Source organism: Schistocerca americana, chromosome 4, assembly GCF_021461395.2.
Source record: "Schistocerca americana isolate TAMUIC-IGC-003095 chromosome 4, iqSchAmer2.1, whole genome shotgun sequence".
Lineage (NCBI taxonomy): Eukaryota > Metazoa > Arthropoda > Insecta > Orthoptera > Acrididae > Schistocerca > Schistocerca americana.
Genome location: NC_060122.1, coordinates 595,882,999 through 595,906,802, shown reverse-complemented (window position 1 = coordinate 595,906,802; position 23,804 = coordinate 595,882,999). Strand labels below are relative to the sequence as shown.

General features: G+C 42.0%; 1 protein-coding gene across 1 annotated transcript in view; it reads right to left on the bottom strand.

The window, feature by feature from the left end:
- Positions 1-23,804, bottom strand: part of LOC124613640 (sodium/potassium/calcium exchanger Nckx30C) — a 1,525,550-nt gene that overhangs the window by 1,014,714 nt on the left and 487,032 nt on the right. The window contains exon 5 of the mRNA XM_047142355.1: positions 3,331-3,354. Coding sequence (XP_046998311.1) covers positions 3,331-3,354 — 24 coding nt within the window. The remainder of the gene's footprint in view (positions 1-3,330; positions 3,355-23,804) is intronic.

The window sequence follows — 23,804 nt, the reverse complement described above, 5'->3', positions numbered from 1 at the left end:
TTATGAATTGTATGTGTCTTTTCTTGTGAAGTAGAAGGATTATCGCAAATCCAATTTCGTGGAATTGCCTTACCACTCAAATATTTTGTAAATAATTTTGCAGCTTCCTAGTGTACAACTCTTCTCCCAGTTTCAATAATTGCTACGAATCACCATCATCTCTTGCTGCCTTTCCTTTATTCATATTTCAGATGGTTTTATATACCTCACTCGGAATTACTTCCAGATTTTTATTACTTGCTTCACTGGTACTATTATAGAAGTAATGGTGATATTTTTTCTCAAGAGAGACCACTTAAAGAAAGAATATTTCCAGTAACATATTGAACCGTAGCTCACACCTTAAAAAATGAAAAAATTCTAATGTCAGAGATCGAAAACATAAGAAATGAAGGATCGTTAGAGTGTATATAACTGCAGAGAAATCTATTTCAGCATTGTCGGTTGTAATGAACAAAGTAATGTAAGAATATTCTCCAATGTAAATAAGGAAACTGTTCTTGGCCGAAACTGTGAAGTCATTGGTGAATAAAAAGAGAGGAGACTATGTGGAAGATGAAAGTACTGATGGCCTAAAATTATAATGCTAAAAATACGAGTTATTACGCTGAAAATGACATACGTTACGATAAACGATGTCAGTGTATAAACAAAGTGATACCACGCTGCTCAGTATACGAGGTGCGGCTAGAAAAAAACCGGACTGATGCTGGAAAAAACATTTATTTACAATTATTTACAATTTCATGTTATCTCCTTCAATGTACTCTCCTCCTCGGTCTCTACACCACTCCATACGAATTTTCCACTGTTCATAGCAATGCTGCAGATCATTTTCGGTAAGTCCATACATTACTTCCGTCGCTTTTTCTTTTATTGCTTCAACAGTCTCAAATCTAGTTCCTTTCAAAGCTGACTTGACTTTAGGGAAAAGAAAAAAGTCACAGGGGGCCAAATCAGGTGAGTAGGGTGGATGATCTAAGATGGGAATGTTGTGTTTTGCCAAAAACGTCTTCACTGACAACGCACTGTGAGCTAGGGCATTGTCTTGGTGAAGGATCCATGACTTTTTTCTCCACAAATCGTTCCGTTTTCTCTGTACTCGCTCACGTAGGGTAGCCAGGATGCTAATGTAGTAATGCTGATTCACTGTTTGTCCCTCTGGTACCCAATCAGTGTGCACAATCCCTTTGATGTCAAAAAAAAACAATCATCATTGCCTTGAATTTCGATTTTGACATTCGTGCTTTTTTTTGTCGTGGAGAACCAGGAGTTTTCCAATGCATCGATTGGCGTTTAGTTTCGGGATCGTAAGTAAAAAACCACGATTCATCGCAAGTAATAACATTTTGTAAGAAGGTGGGATCACTTTCAATGTTTTCCAGGATGTCAGAACAAATCATTCTTCGGCGTTCCTTCTGTTCAATTGTGAGACACTTTGGAACCATTTTTGAACACACTTTGTTCATGTTGAAACTTTCATGAAGAATCTGCCTAACACTTTCCTTGTCAACTCCTGTTAACTCAGACACTGCTCTGATTGTTAAACGGCGATCTTGTCGAACAAGTTTACCGATTTTTTCAATGTTTGCATCAGTTTTTGCTGACAATGGTCTGCCAGTGCGAGTGTCATCACTGGTGTCTTCGCGGCCATCTTTAAATCGTTTAAACCACTCAAACACTTGTGTTCGCGATAAACAATCATCGCCGTACACTTGTTGTAACATTACAAACGTTTCACTTGCAGATTTTCCTAGTTTGAAACAAAATTTGATGTTAACACGCTGTTCTTTCTGTACACTCAACATTTTCCGACGCACAGACAAAACGTCAATTACTTAAAACAGACGCCACGGGCAGACTGAGTGCAGGAGGCAGATGAAACTCGAGCAGTAGGCGGAGCGAGAGTCACGTGACAGGCCACGCGACTTTCAGCCTTATTGCATTCGTTTTATTGTTTCACCAGTACTAGTCCGGTTTTTTTCTAGCCACACCTCGTATTCGTAATTTCAGAAAACCTGTTATATCAGGGTTTGTCCTCAAATTACTTAAGGCGGTGAATAATGGGGTGCAGACCCTTCAGGATCTCCCATTGTTGTTGCTGCAATCATAAAAGGTCAATAGTACAACATGGTGCCGATACAGTGCTAAACTCATCGACACTGGAGGTGTACATGAATTTAAATGTGATATGCTAGCCGAAGGGGAAACGTCTACTTTCTTGCTTCATGCTTAAAGTGGAAGCCAATCTGTAGGAGTATCAGATCCTTTAATAAATGCAATAATTTTGGAAATCAAGCTTACTTTCTCATAGTAGTAACATGTATTTAAATTCCTGTTGTGAACTTCGGATTATCACTATACTGTCTCCTCCCAATTAAGTGCACAGTTGAGTTAGTGCCGCTGTACCAGAAATTTTAAATTTTGCGTCCATGGCTGCTTTAAATATTAACTAGCAGGAATATAATATACTAGTATACGTTGTCCAAGTAAGCATTTTATAACGTAACTGTCGTTATAGTTTTTAGCAAAAATAGGAACAGCTTCACTGAAATAGAAAAGGACATCTCGAAAACACCAAGGTACAAGACATGAAATAAAAAATTGAAGTAAGCTTTAGTAGTAGTCACACTCTCTTCCAATGAAATTTTTAAATTACTGCTCTTCCAGAATTCATATACTTTTCATTATCATTCTGTGACTCTAACTACTTTTCTGCTAGGTCATAATGAACATACTTTTAGTACTACAGCTATACAATACATTATGTACACAATTATGCTACCATTAAAGTGTTTTGTTTTATGAGAAATATTGTGCTTTTAAAATGAACAGTTTTTCACTATCTGTAGTTTTCTAGGAATTATGCTATGAATTTTACACTATGTCATAACTACCTTCTTAATGTGTAAACTACGCCTGCTAATAATGTCAGTAACTCTGTGTATGTCTACTGCCAATGTATGACAGCACAATGTGCCAGAAAGTGTGTGAGAAAGCTTAAACATACTACAGTACTCCCTTAACATGTACTATGTCTGCCAAACTGTGTACATCATGCTCTTCTCACTGTAATACAGCATATTTATGTACCTCTCAAAATTACAGTTTAATGCTTAATAACGACGATACAAGCTGCTTCGCAATATTAGATATGCAATGAGAGAAAAAATAGTGAAAAAAGAGAAAAAGAGACAATAGTAGAAAAGAGAAGTGAGTTTTTGTGAGGACATGCGATATGCACGCGTGCAGGAGTGTACAAAACTAGGCAGCTAAGGTCTGTTTTGACAACGAGCAAGGAGTGAGCAAAGCCAGGGCGCCCACACTCACCAGCGTCTGTGCTGCGCTCTGGTGCTGGAAACGGAAAAAGGATAATACTGTTTTAGTTCGAGCAGCACACACACCACATAGAGAGAGAGAAGACAGACAGAAAGACAGACAGACAGATCGGTCAGAAGAACAAAGGGAGCGGCCAATCGGCCGCAGATTCACGGCCCAGCTAACAGCGGCAGTGCGAAATGGCGCCCCAGGGGGCAATGTTGGGGCCTTTTTTTACAATGCTTAACACATTACGGGACTTGCAAGCACCGGCAGAATAATATATTGTTACTACTGACATTATTAACTACATCACCAGTGTCAAAACATGTATAAATTTTGAATGTTGCTAAAACACACTAACTCAAAAAAGTCCTTAGGTGGTGATTGCTTTCTCGGTTTATTCCACGAAGAGACAATTTCTTTGAAGGGTCTGTTTTTCTTTCGCTCAAGATTGGGAGTAAAAAGACTGCAACCTCGAATCAGTAAGTTTAATATTCATTGTATTTAACATTTCTCATAGTTCACTATGTATCATTCTCAGTCCCGCAAGGCATCATTACAGGCATGTAAACTTTTTGTTGAGTAACGGTGCCGAACCATACTGCTTCTTAGAAAACGAATCTCTTGAGTAAACTAGTTTTATCTATACCAGAGGCACCATTTTTATTAGTAATGAATAATACCTTTGAATAGAAGGAATATTGTACCAATAACAAATATTATCACTTTCACCATATTGTATGTCTTTAGAATATTTATTTTCACATATTTGCAAATTTTGAACATGGGTGTATATTATTTTGTACTGGTAAAGGAAGAAGGGAAGACGCCTTGTGATTCTCCTAGTTGATGAGAACGAGACGTATGAAAACGTGAAAAAGATAGGTGCTCGTCTTATTTTATGTTAGTATTTATTATGGATATGAGAGCCCTTAATGGATCATTCTGATACTTAAACTACATAAAGAACATGATTTATGATCGTGTAAAATGTGATTTAATTTACTGATGTACTCTTTACAGTGAAACAATTACAATAATACCAGCGTAAGCATCTACAGCCATTGGTCTTTTGAGTAAAACTTTTCCGCTTATGTAACAGTGCCATCCCGTTGTTTTATAAGTATACGCTACGGCCACTGTTCCAGACTATTGTACTTCATGCTGCTCCTGATATCACTGCTTCGCAAACTGAGCAGCAGCAGAGGCCACACAATGTCTAATCGTTCCATTGTCCCAAAAGAAAACACGACACTTGCAACAGTGCCCGAAATATTGATGTGTAAAACAACAGGACGACTCATTCACAGGACTGGAAATTTTTTGCGGAGAAATTACAATAATGCTCTTAGAAAACAAAAGAGAACGATCTTTCTGACATACATGTGTTGCTCTACAGCCATTTGTGTAATTTTATTGTAGTTAACCACAATGTTATCCAAATATTAGAAACATCCAACGATCCTATTTGTCATTACAGTGATTTTGCAAATGGACTGTAATTAGATACATACATTTATTGTCTGGGTCTTTACATTCTTTCTATATGTGCAGTTCATTAATAATTAGAATTAATATTTCTGTACCATAGCACAAGTTAAATAATTCGTTCCCCCAGCCTTTTCTCACACAGTTTTGAAAAATACAAGATATTTAGCGTGCCAGTAAATTATCAGAATGTTCATACTCGTGGGTATAACTAATAATTTGTCATAATTAAAGTCACAGTAGCTAAAATACTGAATTAAAACAGTATAAAGTAGCTTTGGGAGTTTTAGGTGTCCAACAACATCCCCTCTTTACTGAAATCTGCAGTTTATAGATCACCTAATTTTCAAAAGCGGTAAACTACAAAATAATGGTTTCGCTGCCAAGGTGACTACATACCGCAGGGCCAACGCCTGTCGTTAGCCTAACCCTTCAGCAGCAATGCTGTTGTGACAAGCGTGACCAAGTTCGATGCCATCTGACGCAATGACAGCTACACGAACAAGTTCTAAATGTTCCGTGTGTGGTCCGAAAGCTGTAATTACATTTCACTGTGCTTCTGATACAAAACACGAGGCGTATTCCGAAAGTAAGGTCCGATCGGTCGCGAAATGGAATCTACAGTGAAAACCATTTTTTTTGCAATAGCTAGCCACATCTTCCAGCAACATCTCTACGTAGTCGCCGCTCCGTCTGAGACATTTGTCGTAGCGCTGTACTAACTTTCCAATACCCTCGTCATAGAAGGCAGCCGCCTGCACTTTTCGCCGATTCTCTGGGCTGATTTTCAGTTCGCTGTCCGTGCAAAACGCTGGCTTCATAGCCAAAGGTTCATGTCATCAGAGATGAAAATCAGAGGAAGCAAAGTCCGGGCTGAATGGAGAGCAATCAAACACTTCCCATCGAAAACTAAGCAGGGGCATCCTCATTGCCTCTGGAGAATGTAGCCAACAACTGTCATAAAGAAGGAAACCCATGACAGTTATGTTGTATAAGCTGGATCAAATCAGGCGAAATCTGTCACTCGCACTCATACTTGGATGGGGGACACTATTTTCTAGGCATTTTTAGATGCTCACTGTGCGCTCAGAGTTCAAAAGACTGACGTGACGTGATCAACAGACATACTAGAGACACTTTCCAACACACCTAAGCAAAGCTTCCATTTCGCAACCGATCGGACCTTACTTTCGGAATACGCCTCGTATTTCCTGTTAACTGGCATTTTCTTCTTCAATTCTCAAAAGTTCGAATAATTGCGTACTATATATATATATATAAAGATGAGGTGACTTACCGAACGAAAGCGCTGGCAGGTCGATAGACACACAAACAAACACAAACATACACACAAAATTCAAGCTTTCGCAACAAACTGTTGCCTCATCAGGAAAGAGGGAAGGAGAGGGGAAGACGAAAGGAAGTGGGTTTTAAGGGAGAGGGTAAGGAGTCATTCCAATCCCGGGAGCGGAGAGACTTACCTTAGGGGGAAAAAAGGACAGGTATACACTCGCACTCACGCACATATCCATCCACACATACAGACACAAGCAGACATATATTGAAAATATGTCTGCTTGTGTCTGTATGTGTGGATGGATATGTGCGTGAGTGCGAGTGTATACCTGTCCTTTTTTCCCCCTATGGTAAGTCTCTCCGCTCCCGGGATTGGAATGACTCCTTACCCTCTCCCTTAAAACCCACTTCCTTTCGTCTTCCCCTCTCCTTCCCTCTTTCCTGATGAGGCAACAGTTTGTTGCGAAAGCTTGAATTTTGTGTGTATGTTTGTGTTTGTTTGTGTGTCTATCGACCTGCCAGCGCTTTCGTTCGGTAAGTCACTTCATCTTTGTTTTTATATATAATTTTTCCCATGTGGAATGTTTCCCTCTATTTTATATATATATATATATATATATATATATATATATATATATATATATATGTGTGTGTGTGTGTGTGTGTGTGTGTATATAATGTGACATAGTGATGCCGATAAAGTGAGGGGATTTACAGGGTGTCGTAAGGAAGAAATGTATGCTAGGAACCCATGTCCGGAAACGTACGAGGGCTATACAGAAAGTAAGGAACGATAGGTAGCGAAATAGAAACCACAAGGAAAATCAAAACTGTTCGATTTGCAACGGTTAGCTACACCTTCCAGCTACTTATCTACACAGTCGCCGCTCAGACATAGACATCTGTCGTGACTGCAATCAATGTGCATTCCCTCGTTATAGAAGACAGCCGCAGTGCTTTTCGATAATTTTCTACTCTGGACTGCAGCTTGTTGTCTGTGTCAAAACATTGTCTTCAGAGCCAGCGGTTCATCTGAGCAGAGATGAACCTCAGAGGCAGCCAATTATGGGCTATATTGTGAGTGATCAAACACTTCCCATCGAAAACGCTGCAGGAGCATCTTCATTGCCCCTGGATAGTGGAGGCCAAGAATTGTCGTGTAGAACGAACTGCATTACAGTTGTGTTATGGGGATTGCATAGCTTCAGGCGAAATCTTTCGCCGGGCCTTCATACTTGGCGGGAGACACTAATTTCTATCAATCTTTATGTTGTCACTGTGGGCTCATAATTGGAAAATGTGACATGATGCAATCGATCGGCGTACTAGACACAGTGCCCAACGCATCTGTGCAAAGCTTCATCAGATTTTCACTGTATTTTCCCATTTCTCGACCGATCGTTCCTTACTTTCCGAATAACCCTCTTAGTTCAACGACGCATCATAGCATGAAAGGTAGAGGGGTTAACCTCCTGTGCTAGGCCACTACATCTGCACCATGCGTAAACCACTGGATCGTGCAGTTTTCAGGGTGTCAAATAGCATCTAATCTGGCCACGGTGGTCACAACAACAATGTAGAGAAAACAAACTAGCATTTGTTGCTGATGAGCTGAACTAACGGCAGGCGTTACCCTCTATAACTTAGACAATTTGTAGCGTCAATGAATGGCGTTTCAGGACGTACATTTTTTCCTAAATATGACAGTCGTGACATTCTCTGCAGTCCCAAAAGTTATCTGTATCGTTTTGTTACACCCTAAGACTGAAGTAAGAGAGTGAGTTTATTTAAACCGCACGAACAGAAATACTTCTAGGCACTAGGAAGGAAGACAAGTTTCATCAGCTACAATGAGCAATAGCAGGAATAGAGCTGTGATGCTGTTTACTTTTCTTCGGCACTACTGCGCAGATAAAAGGCAATACACAAACATACCGAAGTGGCAGATCATAATTCATCTACAAACGAAAAAACTGTGACCTGATTTCATTGGCAACGAAATGGACTTAAAACACATTTTTAATAATATGTCCGTAATTCAACGTTAAATAAATTACGTCATTGTAACAACTCAAAGACTCACTTCACTGAAAAATATGTGGTAAAGCGAAAACATGAACAATTCCTATTTGCATAAGGGGCGGGCCAACATCAACTCAATTGGTCTCCGAAGGTCACCAAAAGTGACTTTCTGTGTCTGTTTGGTCAAACTTTATCCCCAAATCACGATTTTGGGATTACTGCAATTTCAAGAGCGAATAGATGGGATCCAGGAGCTTGTACTCGTATTCCACAGCGTGCTCGACAGGCGAAGTGTCGCACGCTCTACGTCCACCCAAATCCTCCGACACTGTGTCGTAAATTTAACGTCTAGCTATGATTGTTTGGAAACATTTCGGCTTTCAATGCATTTATCCTGCACTGATGCAGATTTTTGACAGCTGGTAAGAAACTACAACTTGTACAGTCATGTAGGTAAGTTACTATGATGCATAATACTTAAATGCTTGGAGGACTTTTCTTTGATTCTTTAGTTGCTGGAGTCTTCTCTGTACAAAGAATTAACCAACATTTCAAAGCAATTTTACCCGTGCCGTATCAACGTAAGAGCTAGTGAACTTCCCGACGATCGAGCTGTCAACGGAGTAAACAAAAGCCAAGCATCCAATTCCCACTGGTATCAACAAATTAATATAAGAAGGTGACACGCTGATTCTCTGTGTCAGTATCATTAATGTCTTTGTATCTGATGGTTCATGTCACGTATTTCATGATGCACGTTTTGTACGGGGTGATACAGTTCTAGACAACACGGAAGCCAGTTATTTGATACATTTTTTGTCGTAAAAGCTGTAAAATACTTTTTAATTTTGCCATAGAGAAATGGCTCTCCGTATTGGTTTATATCTGCAACTGAATGACGTACTTAAAACATTCATCTATTTTACTTGACAATTTTTAGTTTACTATTTAGATACATTACAATTTTTCCATCCTAGTTCGCCGGAAGTACTCTAATTTGAACTCGTGTCAAGATATCTCGTCACTGGTCGTTTCAAACTACGGCGGTGTTTCCGAAATCCTGAGTGCTTAAGCGAAGTTTCCGTGCATACCAGGAAAGAAAAAACTGAGCGTTTAGTATCTGACCCAAATGGGGCTTAAAGAAAATGTCAAAAGCCATTTCTCCATGGCAGTTTAGAGCTGTTTCAGGCTTTTACGATCCCAAGCGATCTGTAGTAAGTTACTTGTTATACAACTTGACAGAGCGATTTAAGTACTGAGCTGCAATATCCTTCATATTAAAGTACTTCACGATGTTTGAGGCTCATTCCCCCTCATTAATGTTCTAGCTCCTTATGTACTTAGTTAGTGACTTGACTGCGTCGTTGATAAGATATTCTCTCGAATGCCGCGCGGAGTGGCCGTGTGTTTGAGGCGCTATGTCACGCATTGCGCGGCCCTCCCGCTGGAGGTTTGTCCTCCCTCAAGAATGGGTGTGTATGTGTTGTTCTCAGCATAAGTTAGTTTAAGTAGTGTGTAAGTATAGGGACCGATGACCTCAGCAGTTTGGCCCCTTAGGAATTTACACATTTCTCTCGAAACCCTCACCGGTGCTATTTTGGTAAGGCGGAGGAAACTCGTTGAAGTTTAAAACGCCCTCATTGCGGTTATCAACTTGCCAGCAGCTGCTAATTGGTCAGCACCATTGATGGGAGGACTGAGTTATTGACATTTTCATGAGACAGGAGTAGATATATTGCATATGTTGAGCAACTCGATAAATTTGCACTGTTGCGCGAGCAAAGAGATTCTTAACCAAGTATTACGCCTTCCTGTTTAGTCTGAAACAGACTGTCCCAGAAATAAACTGAAAACAGCACCACTTCCCAGTTCCGACTATGGTGTTCGATAAGTCCTGCTACAAGCTCGCCTAGCATTTGGTTGAAAAAAATTATAGTCTACAACAGATCGGATCGAGAGCAACCGCCGGCCGCGGTGGCCGTGCGGTTCTGGCGCTGCAGTCCGCAGCCGCGGGGCTGCTACGGTCGCAGGTTCGAATCCTGCCTCGGGCGTGGGTGTGTGTGATGTCCTTAGGTTAGTTAGGTTTAAGTAGTTCTAAGTTCTAGGGGACTTATGACCTAAGATGTTGAGTCCCATAGTGCTCAGAGCCATTTTTCGAGAGCAACCAACCCAATTCTACAACTGTTTAATGTACTTTGCGTCTATTGAACTTGACGTATTTTAGGGAATAAACAATTCTATATATATATATATATATATATATATATATATATATATATATATATATATATATATATATAGGGTGATAATGATTTAAGTGCAGATATTGTGATTATTGGTACCCTAACATGCAGCATTTTAGTTGTTTTTTCTCTGCGTCTGACTGTCTTCCTAAAACACATCACATAATTTACTACCTGATGTTTCCTATCCAGTCATAACTGCGTTGTGAGGTGGATGATGCCTATTAGTGTAGACTTCCCGTTTTGCTTCCATGCATCCACACTTCAGTACCTGCCCTGCTGCCTAGGGGAAAGTAAACATGAATGTCTTGCTTGCACCATGCGTACTTGGAGGTACTAACCAACCTACAAACACTCTGCTCGAAACAGCTATAATTATTAATCTGGTAGTGAAGTAAACACTGAAGTAGTTTTGCTCAGTACACTGTTCTCAGTCACTAACAGAAATATCTACACTTATACGCCTCATACCCTGTATATTTCCAAGGGATGCAACATGACAGCGTGAATAATACATTTAGCAGGATGCAGCAACAACTAAAATCAGCGAAAGTCTATCGTAACTGAAGGACGCTAGACAATTTGGCAGTGTGTACGTGAATTTGTGCGTAAAGTCTAAAGTTTCAAAGTGTAGGCGAGTAGCTGACCAACCCATATGATCCAAATTGTATACAATTATCTGATGAGTCGCACCAACATTATTAAATTAATCTTTACTAGAACCGTGATGTGTGACAGGTTCAACGGAATTTTTGACAGATAGTGGCACAGATGCGACCCCGTTTGAAACAACGGTTGGAGACTTAAGTGTAACACCGGTCTCACTCGCAAGTATTTCCAGACACCAGTAAGCGAGCTATGGCCGAGAAAAAGAATTATTCCCATAGAGAAAAATGTAACGTTATACGACCCCTAAAATCATAACTACAAATGGTTTTGGCACCCCAGACATTTCCTGAAATCTGTAACTCTTTCTCCTGCCCATTATCTTCCACTGGAGACACTGTTATTATGGTGTTGGTGGTAGTGGTGCTTATGACACAATGTGCAGTTTATTTCTAAAACAAACAGTTATTAGCTGCACGCTAATCGAAACTCATCTATTTTACAACAGAATGTCGTCAAATAAAATGTTTGTAATAAACAATGGAGACTCCAGGTTGGAATATCAACAGTGTAGGGAAAATAGATTGCTACTTACCGTAAAGATAACACGTTAAGTTGCAGACACGTAAAATTAAAAGACACACAAATGCTTTTGGCCACAGCTTCGTCGGGAAAAGAAAGAGAAACGCAAACCTTTCATACACACAAGCAGCATACCCCACGCACACATGACCACCAACTCTGGCAGCTCAGATTCCGGTGGGAACTGCCGCACTTGGCGATCATGTTTGCAAGAGGTGTGCTTATTTCTGTGAATGAATGGTGTGTTTGTCTTTCTTTTTCTGACGAAGGCTGTGGCCAGAAGCTTATGTGTAAGTGACTTTTAATTTTGCCGTTCTGTAACTTAACGTGTCATCTTTATGGTAAGCAGCCATCTTACTTTTCCTACATTGTTGATATTTGTAATAACTAATATCTTAAGCGAAAGTATCTCATGAATGTACATAAACCCACAGCAATTGAGCATCATCTAAATTTCGCTTTCATGGTATATAGTAAATGGAGAAGTGACGTTTGCGATTAACGAAAAAATTGCCATGGTCATTTATTTCATAGTTACTATTTTAGAAAAGAATCAGCAAAGCCACACATTTTTATGAATGAAAAGCCCTACCGCGACGGCTGAGTGGCAAACGCGTGGTGTAATTCTTACACCTGATACAAGGGTCTACCGTTAAAAGTATATCGAACCACACAAACGGTGTAAAAATTTTCTTACCAGTTAACTTATAGCACGCATTCACCCACTCGAAAAACATGAAAAAATTGACTAAGAGAAATCTGTTTACGGACTATGTTAATTAACTATTAACAATGTCTCAGTCTTTTTTAACTTTGCATACTCCACTGCTTTACACATCGAAAAATGGCTTAACCGCCATATCGTGAACAACATTATGAGGCGTGAATAACTCGTATATGACACGGAACCTTGCGATGACAGTCTGCGCGGCTGTAATGAGTCGTGCTTGGGTGGCACAGTGGTAGAGCACTTGCCCGCGAAAGCAAAAGTCCCGAGTTCGAGTCTCGGTCCGGCACACAGTTTTAATCTGCCAGGAAGTTTCATATCAGCGCACACTCCGCTGCAGAGTGAAAATCTTATTCTATAACGAGGACCTGCAAACCATTACGGTGGCATGGTCTCGTTAGAAGGTATGTCTTTGTGATGGTTTGATGGCAATGATGAGCTTTCTGCTTACTCGGGTCCCCTCATTGAAAGTTTCATCATTTGTACCGAAAAGACGCCGTTCATCAGCACTCCATGCCTCCCGGTCACTGCCCAACTCCAGACGCAACCGTTTGTGCTGTGGTGTTAAAGGGAGCATACGAATGGAACGGAAATTCCACAGACCGATTGCTGCTGGTCTCCGATCAATGGTGCGGCATGATACAGAATGTTGTCGTGAGTCCATAACATGTTCTCTGAGGATAGTCACAGATGTGAAGGGGTCGCGATGTGCTTGGTGCTCCACACAGCGATCCTTCATTGTGTTGCTCAGACGTTGTCGACTGGAACCCTGAATGCCTGCCCTAACGTACCAACGCAGTCCAACATCGTGACACTGACAAGCCAGAGTGCCCTGTGAACCTTCACATTTCACAATTCAACTGGCCAGCTAGATGGAGACCCACAATTAGGTCCCTTTCAAGCTGTGTCCTTCACTGTGATCACTCAACAGGTGATGCCATTTACACCCATTATATACCATACTAAACCTGGTAACAACACTGAACACTGACTACACTACTACTCTGTGGTGGTCGTCCTACTAGTCACAGAGAATCATAACGCTAATCATTTAAATACGCTCCGATTATGTGTAAGGTAATGAACTTATATTGATATCCGGCTATGTATTCTGGATGCTTCCCTTTTTTTGTCAGGCAGTGTATTTTCTGTAGAGCGTATATCGGGAAGTGGTTTCCACCATAAAGCACGTTTTCCGAGCACCGGTTCGTTTTTAGGCACGACTTTTTCGGTGTGTGAGCTGCTGCACTATTCTCGCGCCATTACTGAAATGTAATAAAACATAAAATGAAGAAATTCCTCGTATACTTTGTAGATGATCTGCAGAATTATACCAATGTTGCCAATGTGTAATATATTTCTATGGAAGTTTCCATTTTTAACGTGTAGGCCTTCTCTAAACTGCGAAACGTACAGAAAATTAACACAGAAAAACTGTGACTGACAGCACCACACGTATTTGGCTAAGTTGACACAATCAGCGAGCTTAACAACCACACACGTTGCGGCTGCTGCTGTCAACTGTTTCTCTTTAATGCTTGGACTATTCAACTTTGAGTGCCTGAACAAATGCTCCAACGTTACATTCTGAATTCGAAGTGCTATCCGTGAAGTTATTTGTTACGAGGTCACTGTTCACAAAAAACATACATAAAGCAATGAATTCCGATCTGTTAGCCGAGCGTGTTAAAGCACCGTTTCCGGGACGGGGACGTCCTCCGGTCATGGATCAAATACGCCCGGCGTATTAACGATGAGGATCTGTGTACCAGCCACACTGAATGGGGTTTTAGGCTGTTTCCCACATCTCACTACGTGAATACTGGGGTGGTATCCAACTCCGCCTCAATCACAGGATTAGCAAACATTTCCCTCAGTTTCACATGAATAACACTACGCGCAGACAGTTGGGATAACATATTGTGTCCCGGAGGATAATGGGGTGGTGACAAGAAGGGCATCCGGCCACTCCTTAATGTTTTGGCGTCATCAGTCTTCTGAATGGTTTGATGCGGCCCGCCACGGATTCTCTCCTGCGCTAACCTCTTCACTTCAATATAGCTCGTCCTCAATTATTTGTTACGTGTATTCCAGTTTCTCCCTTCCTCTTCAGTTTATACCCTTTACAGCACCATGGAGGCTAATCCATGATGCTTTAACACATGTTCTATAATACTGACCCTTCTTCTCGTCAGTATTTTCCCGAAGTTCCTTTCTTCGGCGATCTGCAGAAAATCTCTTCATCTTATCAGTCCTCCTGAATTTCGACATTCTTCTGTAGTACCAGATCTCAAACGCTTTGATTCTCTTCTGTAACGGTTTTCTCACAGTCCATATTTCACTACCATACAATGCTGCGCCTCATACGTACATTCTCAGAAATCGCTTCCACAGATTAAGGGCAATGTTATATACTAGTTGATATCTTTTGGCCACTAATGCCATCGTTGCCTGTGTTAGCCTTCTTTTAATGTCCTCCTTACTTCATTCCAAAGTCGTAAAATTCCTTAATATCGTGTACTTCGTGACAATCAGTTTTGATGTTAAGTTCCCCTCCGTTCTCATTTCTGCTACTTCTCATTACTTTTGTCTTTTTCTAGTTTTCACTCAATCCATACTCAGAACTCGTTAGACTGTTCATTGCATTCAGCAAATCATGTAACTCTTCTTCACTCTCACCGAGGACAGTAATTTCATCAGCGAATCTTACCTTTGATATCCTTTCACCCTAAGTTTTAATCTCACTCGTGAGCCCTTCTTTTGTTTTCGCCATTGCTTCTTTGATGTACATATTAAACAGTAGGCCCGGAGACTGCATCCCGTCTTACACCCTTTTTACTCGCAGCAGTTCCTTCTTTGTCTTCCAATTCCATTCCTCCTTTTTGTTTCTTGTACATATTGTATATCACCCATCCTTCTCTGTAGTTTCCTCCTGTCTTTCTGAGAGCTTCGAAAGGCTTGCTCCATTACTTTGATTTATCTTCAGTCTTGCTTCCGTTATGAAGCGAGAAGTCAGAACTGCCTCTCTGGTGTCTTAACCTTCTCTAAATCCAAACTGATGGTCATCAAACTGATCCCCAGTTTTGTTTAGCATTCTTCTCTATATTATTCTTGTCCGCAGCTTGGATGCATAAGACGTTAAGCTGATTCTGCAATGGTTTTCGCACTTTTCTGCCCTTGCTATCTTAGGCTTTTGTGTGTATAATATTTTTCCGAAAGTGTGATGGCCTGTCCCTGTTTCATAGGTTCTACCCACCAACTAGAACACTCATTTGGTTGCGATTTGCTCCAGTGATTTTAGAAATTTCCATGGAATGTTATCTATCTGTTCTGTTTTATTTGATCTCACGTCTTCCAGAGCTCTACGCCTGGATCCCCTACGTCTTCCTTATCGACTCCAGTTTTATATTCTGTAAAGTCATCAGACGTCCTCCCTGTCATAAAGGCCTTCAGTGCACTTTTTACACCTATCATCTCTAGCCTTTGCATTTAATAGTGGAATTCTCGTCGCACTCTTAATGTTACTTCCCTTGCTTTTAATTTCACCGAAGATTGTTTGGCTTTTCTGTACGCTGAGTCAGCCGTCCGATGATCATTTCTTTTTCGTTGTCTTCACATTTTTCCTACAACCGTTTCTCCTTACTGCCCTGCACTTTTATTTTATTTCTAAGGGATTTATATCACTGTATTGCTGTCTTTCCCTGAACATTTTTGTACTTCCTCCTTTCGTCGATCAGTTGAAGTATTTCTTCGGAGTTACTTCCCTTGTATATATGTCTGACTGTCCAACATCATGTGATTGTCCTTTTTAGAGATGTTCAACCCATTTTAACTAAACAGCCTACTGTGATATTTCTTATCACCATTTCTACATCCTTGGCGAACTTCAAAAGCGTCTTATCTCTCCTCAGTATTTCAACATCCCCCTTCCTTCCATTTTGCTTGTTTCGGATGTTTCTCTTGAACTTCAGCCTACTCTTTATCATTCCTAAATTATGATATGAATCTATATTTGCCCCTGTGTACGCCTTACAATCCAATATCTCATTTTGGGAGGAGGAGATTAGTGTTTAACGTCCCGTCGACAACGAGGTCATTAGAGACGGAGCGCAAGCTCGGGTGAGGGAAGGATGGGGAAGGAAATCGGCCGTGCCCTTGCAAAGGAACCATCCCGGCATTTCCCTGAGGCGATTTAGGGAAATCACGGAAAACCTAAATCAGGATGGCCGGAGACGGGATTGAACCCTCGTCCTCCCGAATGCGAGTCCAGTGTGCTAACCACTGCGCCACCTCGCTCGGTTCTCATTTTGGAATCTCTGTCAGACCATGATGTAACTCAGCTGGAACCTTGTGGTGTCTCTGGGTCTTTTCAAAGTATGCAACCTCCTGTTGTTGTTCTTGAACAGATCTTAAATTTATTGCGTAACTCAATTACTCTTCCTTCTCTGTCATTCCTACTGCCAGGCTCACCTTATCCTGTAACTCTTTCTGAAATTCCTTCCCCTACAACAGCATTCCAATACCCCATCACTATTAGATTTTCATCTCCCTTTTGAATTATCCGTTGAATATCCTTCTTTATATCTCCATCTTCTGCTTGCGACGTTGCCATGTATACCGCAACTACAGCAGACGGCTTTTGCTTCTCATCGTATCTGCTGTTGTTAGATCAGATGTCATCATTTTGTTTCCACCTCATTTCACGGACCCCCATCATAACTATATTGAGCCTTTGCATTTCCCTTTTCAGCTTTCCTACCACCTTACAATTTCGACATCCCTTGTCCCGGCTCGTAGAAGCTATTGGTTATCCCATCTTTTTCTCATAGTCAACTCCTCTTTCGTAGTCTCCTCCTGGCTTCCCGAATGGCGGACTAATCCGTTATCTTTTGCCAATGGAGAGATCATCAGGACACCTTTATCTGTTAAACGTAACATATCCTATGAAAACACATTATGTGTCTTTTATGCAGTGGTTTCCATTGCCTTCTGCAACCTCATGCCCTTCATCACTGCCGATTCTTCCACCTTTTAGAGGACGTTTCTCACTCCAGGTATAAGGGATTGTCCTGAACCTCTGTCCGCCCTTTCGCTCTGTTTGACATGGCTGTTGGTAGAACGATGATGACTTCTTAAGCTGGAAGTCATTGTTATAGACTCTTAGAAACTATTCTGAGCTCAAACATAATAAGGTATCTTGAGCAGAATGACCTCGTCAGTGCCAACCAGCACAGATTTCGAAAACATCGTTCATGTAAAACCCAACTCGCACTTTCCTCAAATGACATACCGAAAGCTTTGGATCAAGACAACCAGGTAGATGCAGTGTTTCTTGATTTCCAAAAAGCATTTGACTTAGTACCGCACGTGCGCTTATTGTCAAAAAAACGATCATATGGGTTATCAAGTAAAATTTTTGACTGGGTTGAGGATGTATCAAGTGAAATTTGTGACTGGTTTAAGGTCCTTTTGATAGGGAGGACACAGCATGCTATATTGGATGGAGAGTCATCCTCAGATGTAGAAGTAAATTCTAGTGTGACCCAGGAAAGTGAGTTGGGACCCTTGCTGTTGATGTTGTATATTAATGACCTTGCAGACAATATTAATAGAAAAATCAGGCTTTTGCAGATGACGCCATTACCTACAATGAAGTACTACATGAGGGAAGCTACATAAATATTCACTCAGTTCTTGATAAGATTTCTACGTGGTGCTGAAATTGGTAACTTGCTCTAAATGTTCGGAAATGTAAAATTTTGCACTTCACAAAGCGAAAAAAAAACGCAGTATCCTATGACTGTAACATCAGTGAGTCTCTGTAGGAATCGGCTAACTCAAACAAATACCTAGTTGTAGCACTTTGTAGGGATACGAAATGAAATGATCACATAGGCTCAGTTGTCGGTAAAGCACGTGACAGGCTTCGGTTTATTGGTAGAATACTGAGGAAGTACAATCAGTCTACAAAGGATATTGCTTACAAATCACTCATGTGATCCATCCTAGAATATTGCTCAAGGGAGTGGGACTGGTAGCAGATAGGACTAACAGGGGATATTAAATAATCCGTGGGAGAGTGTCACAGAAATACTGAAGGAACTGAACTGGCAGACTATTGACGGCAGACGTAAACTATCCCGAGAAATTCTATTAACAAAGTTTCAAGAACCTGCTTTAAATGAGTATTCACGGGATACGCTAAAATCCCCTATGTACCCCTCGCGTAGGGATCATGAGGATAAGATTAGAATAATTACTGCATCAGACAATCATTCTTCCTGCACTCCATACGTGAATGAAACAGGAAGAAACCTTAGTAACTGGTACAATGGGACGTACCCTCTGCCATGCACTCACGGTTGTTTGCAGATTACAGATGTAGATGTAGACTGCTGATAACTTTTATTCAAATTTTAAGCAATGGAGAAATTGGAATGAGGGACCCAGGATGCGTGAGCCAGATCGCTGGTCGATCATCAGCAATCGGCTTGTGATCTTTGGCGCGTCCCCGGGCATGAGCATCTTTGCGTTTTCGGATGGGGCGCGCGGGACGGAGAGAGGCAGTCGGTTTGGGGCGGCCGGTGAGACTGGCGGAGTTGTGGCTCGGGCGTAAGCACATGTGTGATGTCTGTTACGCTGGGGCTGTTTGCTAATCGTGAAACTCCTGCGGCGATTACTGGTTGCATGGAAGGCATTTCATATAAACTGTGGCAAGCCTCGCAGTGAGAGGGGAGTTGGTGTTGGCCGAGATGATTGTACAAATTGAGGTGCCTGTGTGAGAAGCCTTAATTCCTTAATGCTGTAATTTAAACATATAAAAAAAATTGTTCTTTCAGAATAAGAATATTGAAATAGTTTTTTTTATTCCTGTTTAATGTCAGACAGATTCAAATGTAACTTCATTTATGTTATTTGAAATAAATGTGTTGGATTGGCCTTAATGAATTACGTGCAATCGAAATAAGGGACCCAGTCTTTCATTAGTGCTTAACAGTGGCGTGCTAGGACCAATGCGTACCACCTTACACTACCAGCATTAACTTATGTATGATTTATTAACAAATGCAGATACATTGCAGCCGCACCTGTCTTACATTATTCTATTTCCTGTGACTGAGACATTGTGTTGCACGCTTGTGAGAGGGCATAAATGAGTGAATGTACTGAGTTTCCGTAAGAAACCAGTTTAACACTTTTTTCTTTCTTCTAAATTCAAATATAGTGACTTTTGCTTCGGAACATAGACTACGGACACCCAAGTGACGAGTAGGTTCCCAGGTAGGGCAACGGTATTATGAGGGACATTTACGAACTTCACATTGCCACTGAAATTCTACTCTGTTTTCATATATTTTTCAGGCGATAACTCTACCTTTTGGGTGTCTCTATCTTCGCTTGAGCTGCACATTTAGCTTGTCTTTTTAGTGTGAGAGACGTATAGTAATAAAACTAGATCTCACTTTACGATATAAAGTGGAATGTGGGAATACTTCTCAAAAACTAAGTCCATGTATCTGACAAACATCTTTTTGTTCCATTTAACAGGGTACACAGCGAGATCCAACTCAACCACTTTGTGTTGACTATGGCGCCTAGCGGTGCTGTTAACCTCTAACGTGTTGCTTCCACGTAAATGAGTATCTATGGGTGCTCGCGTCCGACGAGCGAGTCAGTGAATCAAACAACACGCGACCTGTGGCGGTTTATCTGTACATTAAATGATATTTACATATGTGGCATTTACTGCAGCCAGCGAACAAAGAGCCGGGAGGCGGCCGTAAGCTCGGGACACGGCGCGTACGCTTACGAGCAGGCTCCCGTGTAAGCAGGTGCGTGTGGCGCGCCCGATCGACAGTCAGCTGTCTGCGGGGCGGGAGGCTGGCGGTGAGTGGCGGTGGGTGAGTGCCGCTGGCCGGGTACTCGCCAGTGGGTGCGCTGCGCGGCGCGGAGCGGCGGATAGCTCAGCAGGGGAGCGGCGGCGGGCGCGGCCGCGGCTTACCGAGTCGCCGGCCAGCAGGGAGTCCTCTTCCCTGCTCGCGGTCTCTTGCGAAAGGTCGGAGGGAGGCGAACAGGAGGTCCGGGGGGACACACTCTAGCAAGGCAACAACACACACTCCTTAACAACATGGCTACGTATTACACTCTAAAAGGAAGCTACCACACATAAACACACATCACTGGTGCACATATTAGTCTAACTATTACACAGATGCATTACAACACATCGTGATATATTAACACAGCGTTTAGATATGCTTTTACGTAATAGTTTTAATATACGGGGTGATTCAGCTCCCCTACCAATGGGCTTTACGCAACCCACAACGCCCTCAAAAATCAAGAACGAGATTTTCATATAATATCGTTCACTACAGGTAAACTATTCACCCTAGAGAAAAAATGAACGGGATCTTTACGTAGAAAATGTAATATAGCTAAATTCTGCACAGTGATAAATTTTTGCCAGAGGCTTTAGTTTTCGAATTATTCAAGAAAACGTACAAAAGTATTTTTCTCATCTAACCCTGAAGCCGTGGAGTCCAGGAACTACATATTTCAGTACAAAATTTCACTATATTATATTTACTACACAAAGTTCCCGTTCATTTTTTCTGTAGGACTAGTAGTTTGCACATAGTCAGCAAGAGTATATGAAAACCTGGCGTGTGGTTGTTTTTTTTCTGAAGGCGTTGCGGGTTGCATACAACCCATATGCCGCAGCAGCTAAATCACCCAGTACAAGCTACAAAGCGCTGCCGTGTTATCATATCGCTACAGACAATTAATCAAACTAGTAACTTCTGTGTGAACTGCGACAGTCTCCTGGAAACGCTATTTCAAAAGCAAATCAGGCGTCATCCCTAATTTTGCTGTTATTTCTGCAGACATTTGATAAAACCAGATGAGGTACATAATACTAATTACAACTAACAATCATCAATGTGTTCTTAAAAATTTATAGTATATTATACTAAATGTGAAATTGCCATCTGAAACCACATATTGAAGAATGCTTTCAGCGAAGACAAAGTTATAAGAATACCCATCTGGCACTGAAATCCATTGTTTTACGAACATTCAGTTTAGCAAATATTTTTCTGAAGTTAGTAATATTTCTTTCTCAACAACCGCACCATGAGTGTCAGTTGATTGAAAACCAAACACCAACGACAACATGACCATGAAACTGTTCCATTCAGAAGTAATTACCACACGCGTTAAGACGTTTACCCCACTGGGCGTATTGTAGTATTATAGTATTTGAGAGTTGTAGCATCGCGTCTTAGTACCTGAATAGTGTAAAATCGCGTAGTCTCCTTCCGCCGCCGAGCAGTGTGTCAGCAGTGCGCAAGTAGCAGCATTACTGCATTTACTAGGAAATATTGTATTTTAATAACCGTTTAAATTTTGTGTCGAACTGTTTGTGCTCTCTGTAGATTAGTTCAGACGTTCTTTGCACAACAGCTTTTAGCATAGATAGGGACTGCAACTGCTGTGTTCGGATGCAGGCTGAGTTGGCATCCATTCGCTCCCAGCTACAGGCAGTGTTGGCTTCGGTCACACAGCTTGAAGCTGTTGCCAATGGGCATCACTGTGGGGGTCCGGATGGGGGTTTGTCGGGGACGGTCAGCTCGTCCCACGCATCCCCCGATCGGACTACGACTGTGGCCGCCCGGGATACTGCCCACGTTGAGGCTGATCCCTCACCTGTGGTAGAGTGGGAGGTCGTCTCGAGGTGTGGCAGGAGACGAAAGAAATTCCAGAGGGCTGAACCGAAGGCCTCTCCAGTTTGTCTGACGAACCAGTTTCAGGCTCTGTCTCAGGCTGATACTGATCTTCGGCCGGACATGGCTGCTTGTCCTGTTCCAGAGGTTGCCCCTCAGTCTGCAAGATCCGGGCGGTCGCAGAGGGTGGGCTTACTGGTAGTTGGGAGCTCCAACGTCAGGCGCGTAATGGGGCCCCTTAGGGATATGGCAGCAAGAGAGGGGAACAAAAACCAATGTGCAATCCGTGTGCATACAGGGGGGAGTCATTCCAGATGTGGAAAGGGTCCTTCCGGATGCCATGAAGGGTACAGGGTGCACCCATCTGCAGGCGGTCGCTCATGTCGGCACCAATGATGTGTGTCGCTATGGATCGGAGGAAATCCTCTCTGGCTTCCGGCGGCTATCTGATTTGGTGAAGACTGCCAGTCTCGCTAGCGGGATGAAAGCAGAGCTCACCATCTGCAGCATCGTCGACAGGACTGACTGCGGACCTTTGGTACAGCGCCGAGTGGAGGGTCTGAATCAGAGGCTGAGACGGTTCTGCGACCGTGTGGGCTGCAGATTCCTCGACTTGCGCCATAGGGTGGTGGGGTTTCGGGTTCCGCTGGATAGGTCAGGAGCCCACTACACGCAGCAAGCGGCTACACGGGTAGCAGGGGTTGTGTGGCGTGGACTGGGCGGTTTTTTAGGTTAGATGGCAACGGGCAAGTACAGAAAGGGCAGCAGCCTCAAAGGGTGCGGGGCAAAGTCAGGACATGCGGGGGCCAAGCAGCAATCGGTATTGTAATTGTAAACTGTCGAAGCTGCATTGGTAAAGTACCGGAACTTCAAGCGCTGATAGAAAGCACCGAAGCTGAAATCGTTATCGGTACAGAAAGCTGGCTGAAGCCAGAGATAAATTCTGCTGAAATTTTTACAAAGGCACAGACGGTGTTTAGAAAGGATAGATTGCATGCAACTGGTGGTGGCGTGTTTGTCGCTGTTAGTAGTAGTTTATTCTGTAGTGAAGTAGAAGTGGATAGTTCCTGTGAATTATTATGGGTGGAGGTTACACTCAACAACCGAGCTAGGCTAATAGTTGGCTCCTTTTACCGACCTCCCGACTCAGCAGCATTAGTGGCAGAACAACTGAGAGAAAATTTTGGAATACATTTCACATAAATTTTCCCAGCATGTTATAGTCTTAGGTGGAGATTTCAATTTACCAGATATAGACTGGGACACTCAAATGTTTAGGACGGGTGGTAGGGACAGAGCATCGAGTGACATTATATTGAGTGCACTATCCGAAAATTACCTCCAGCAATTAAACAGAGAACCGACTCGTGGAGATAACAGCTTGGACCTACTGATAACAAACAGACCCGAACTTTTCGACTCTGTAAGTGCAGAACAGAGAATCAGTGATCACAATGCCGTTGCAGCATCCCTGAATATGGAAGTTAATAGGAATATAAAAAAAGGGAGGAAGGTTTATCTGTTTAGCAAGAGTAATAGAAGGCAGATTTCAGGCTACCTAACAGATCAAAACGAAAATTTCTGTTCCGACACTGACAATGTTGAGTGTTTATGGAAAACGTTCAAGGCAATCGTAAAATGCGTTTTAGACAGGTATGTGCCGAGTAAGACTGTGAGGGACGGGAAAAACCCACCGTGGTTCAACAACAAAGTTAGGAAACTACTGCGAAAGCAAAGAGAGCTTCACTCCAAGTGTAAACGCAGGCAAAACCTCTCAGACAAACAGAAGCT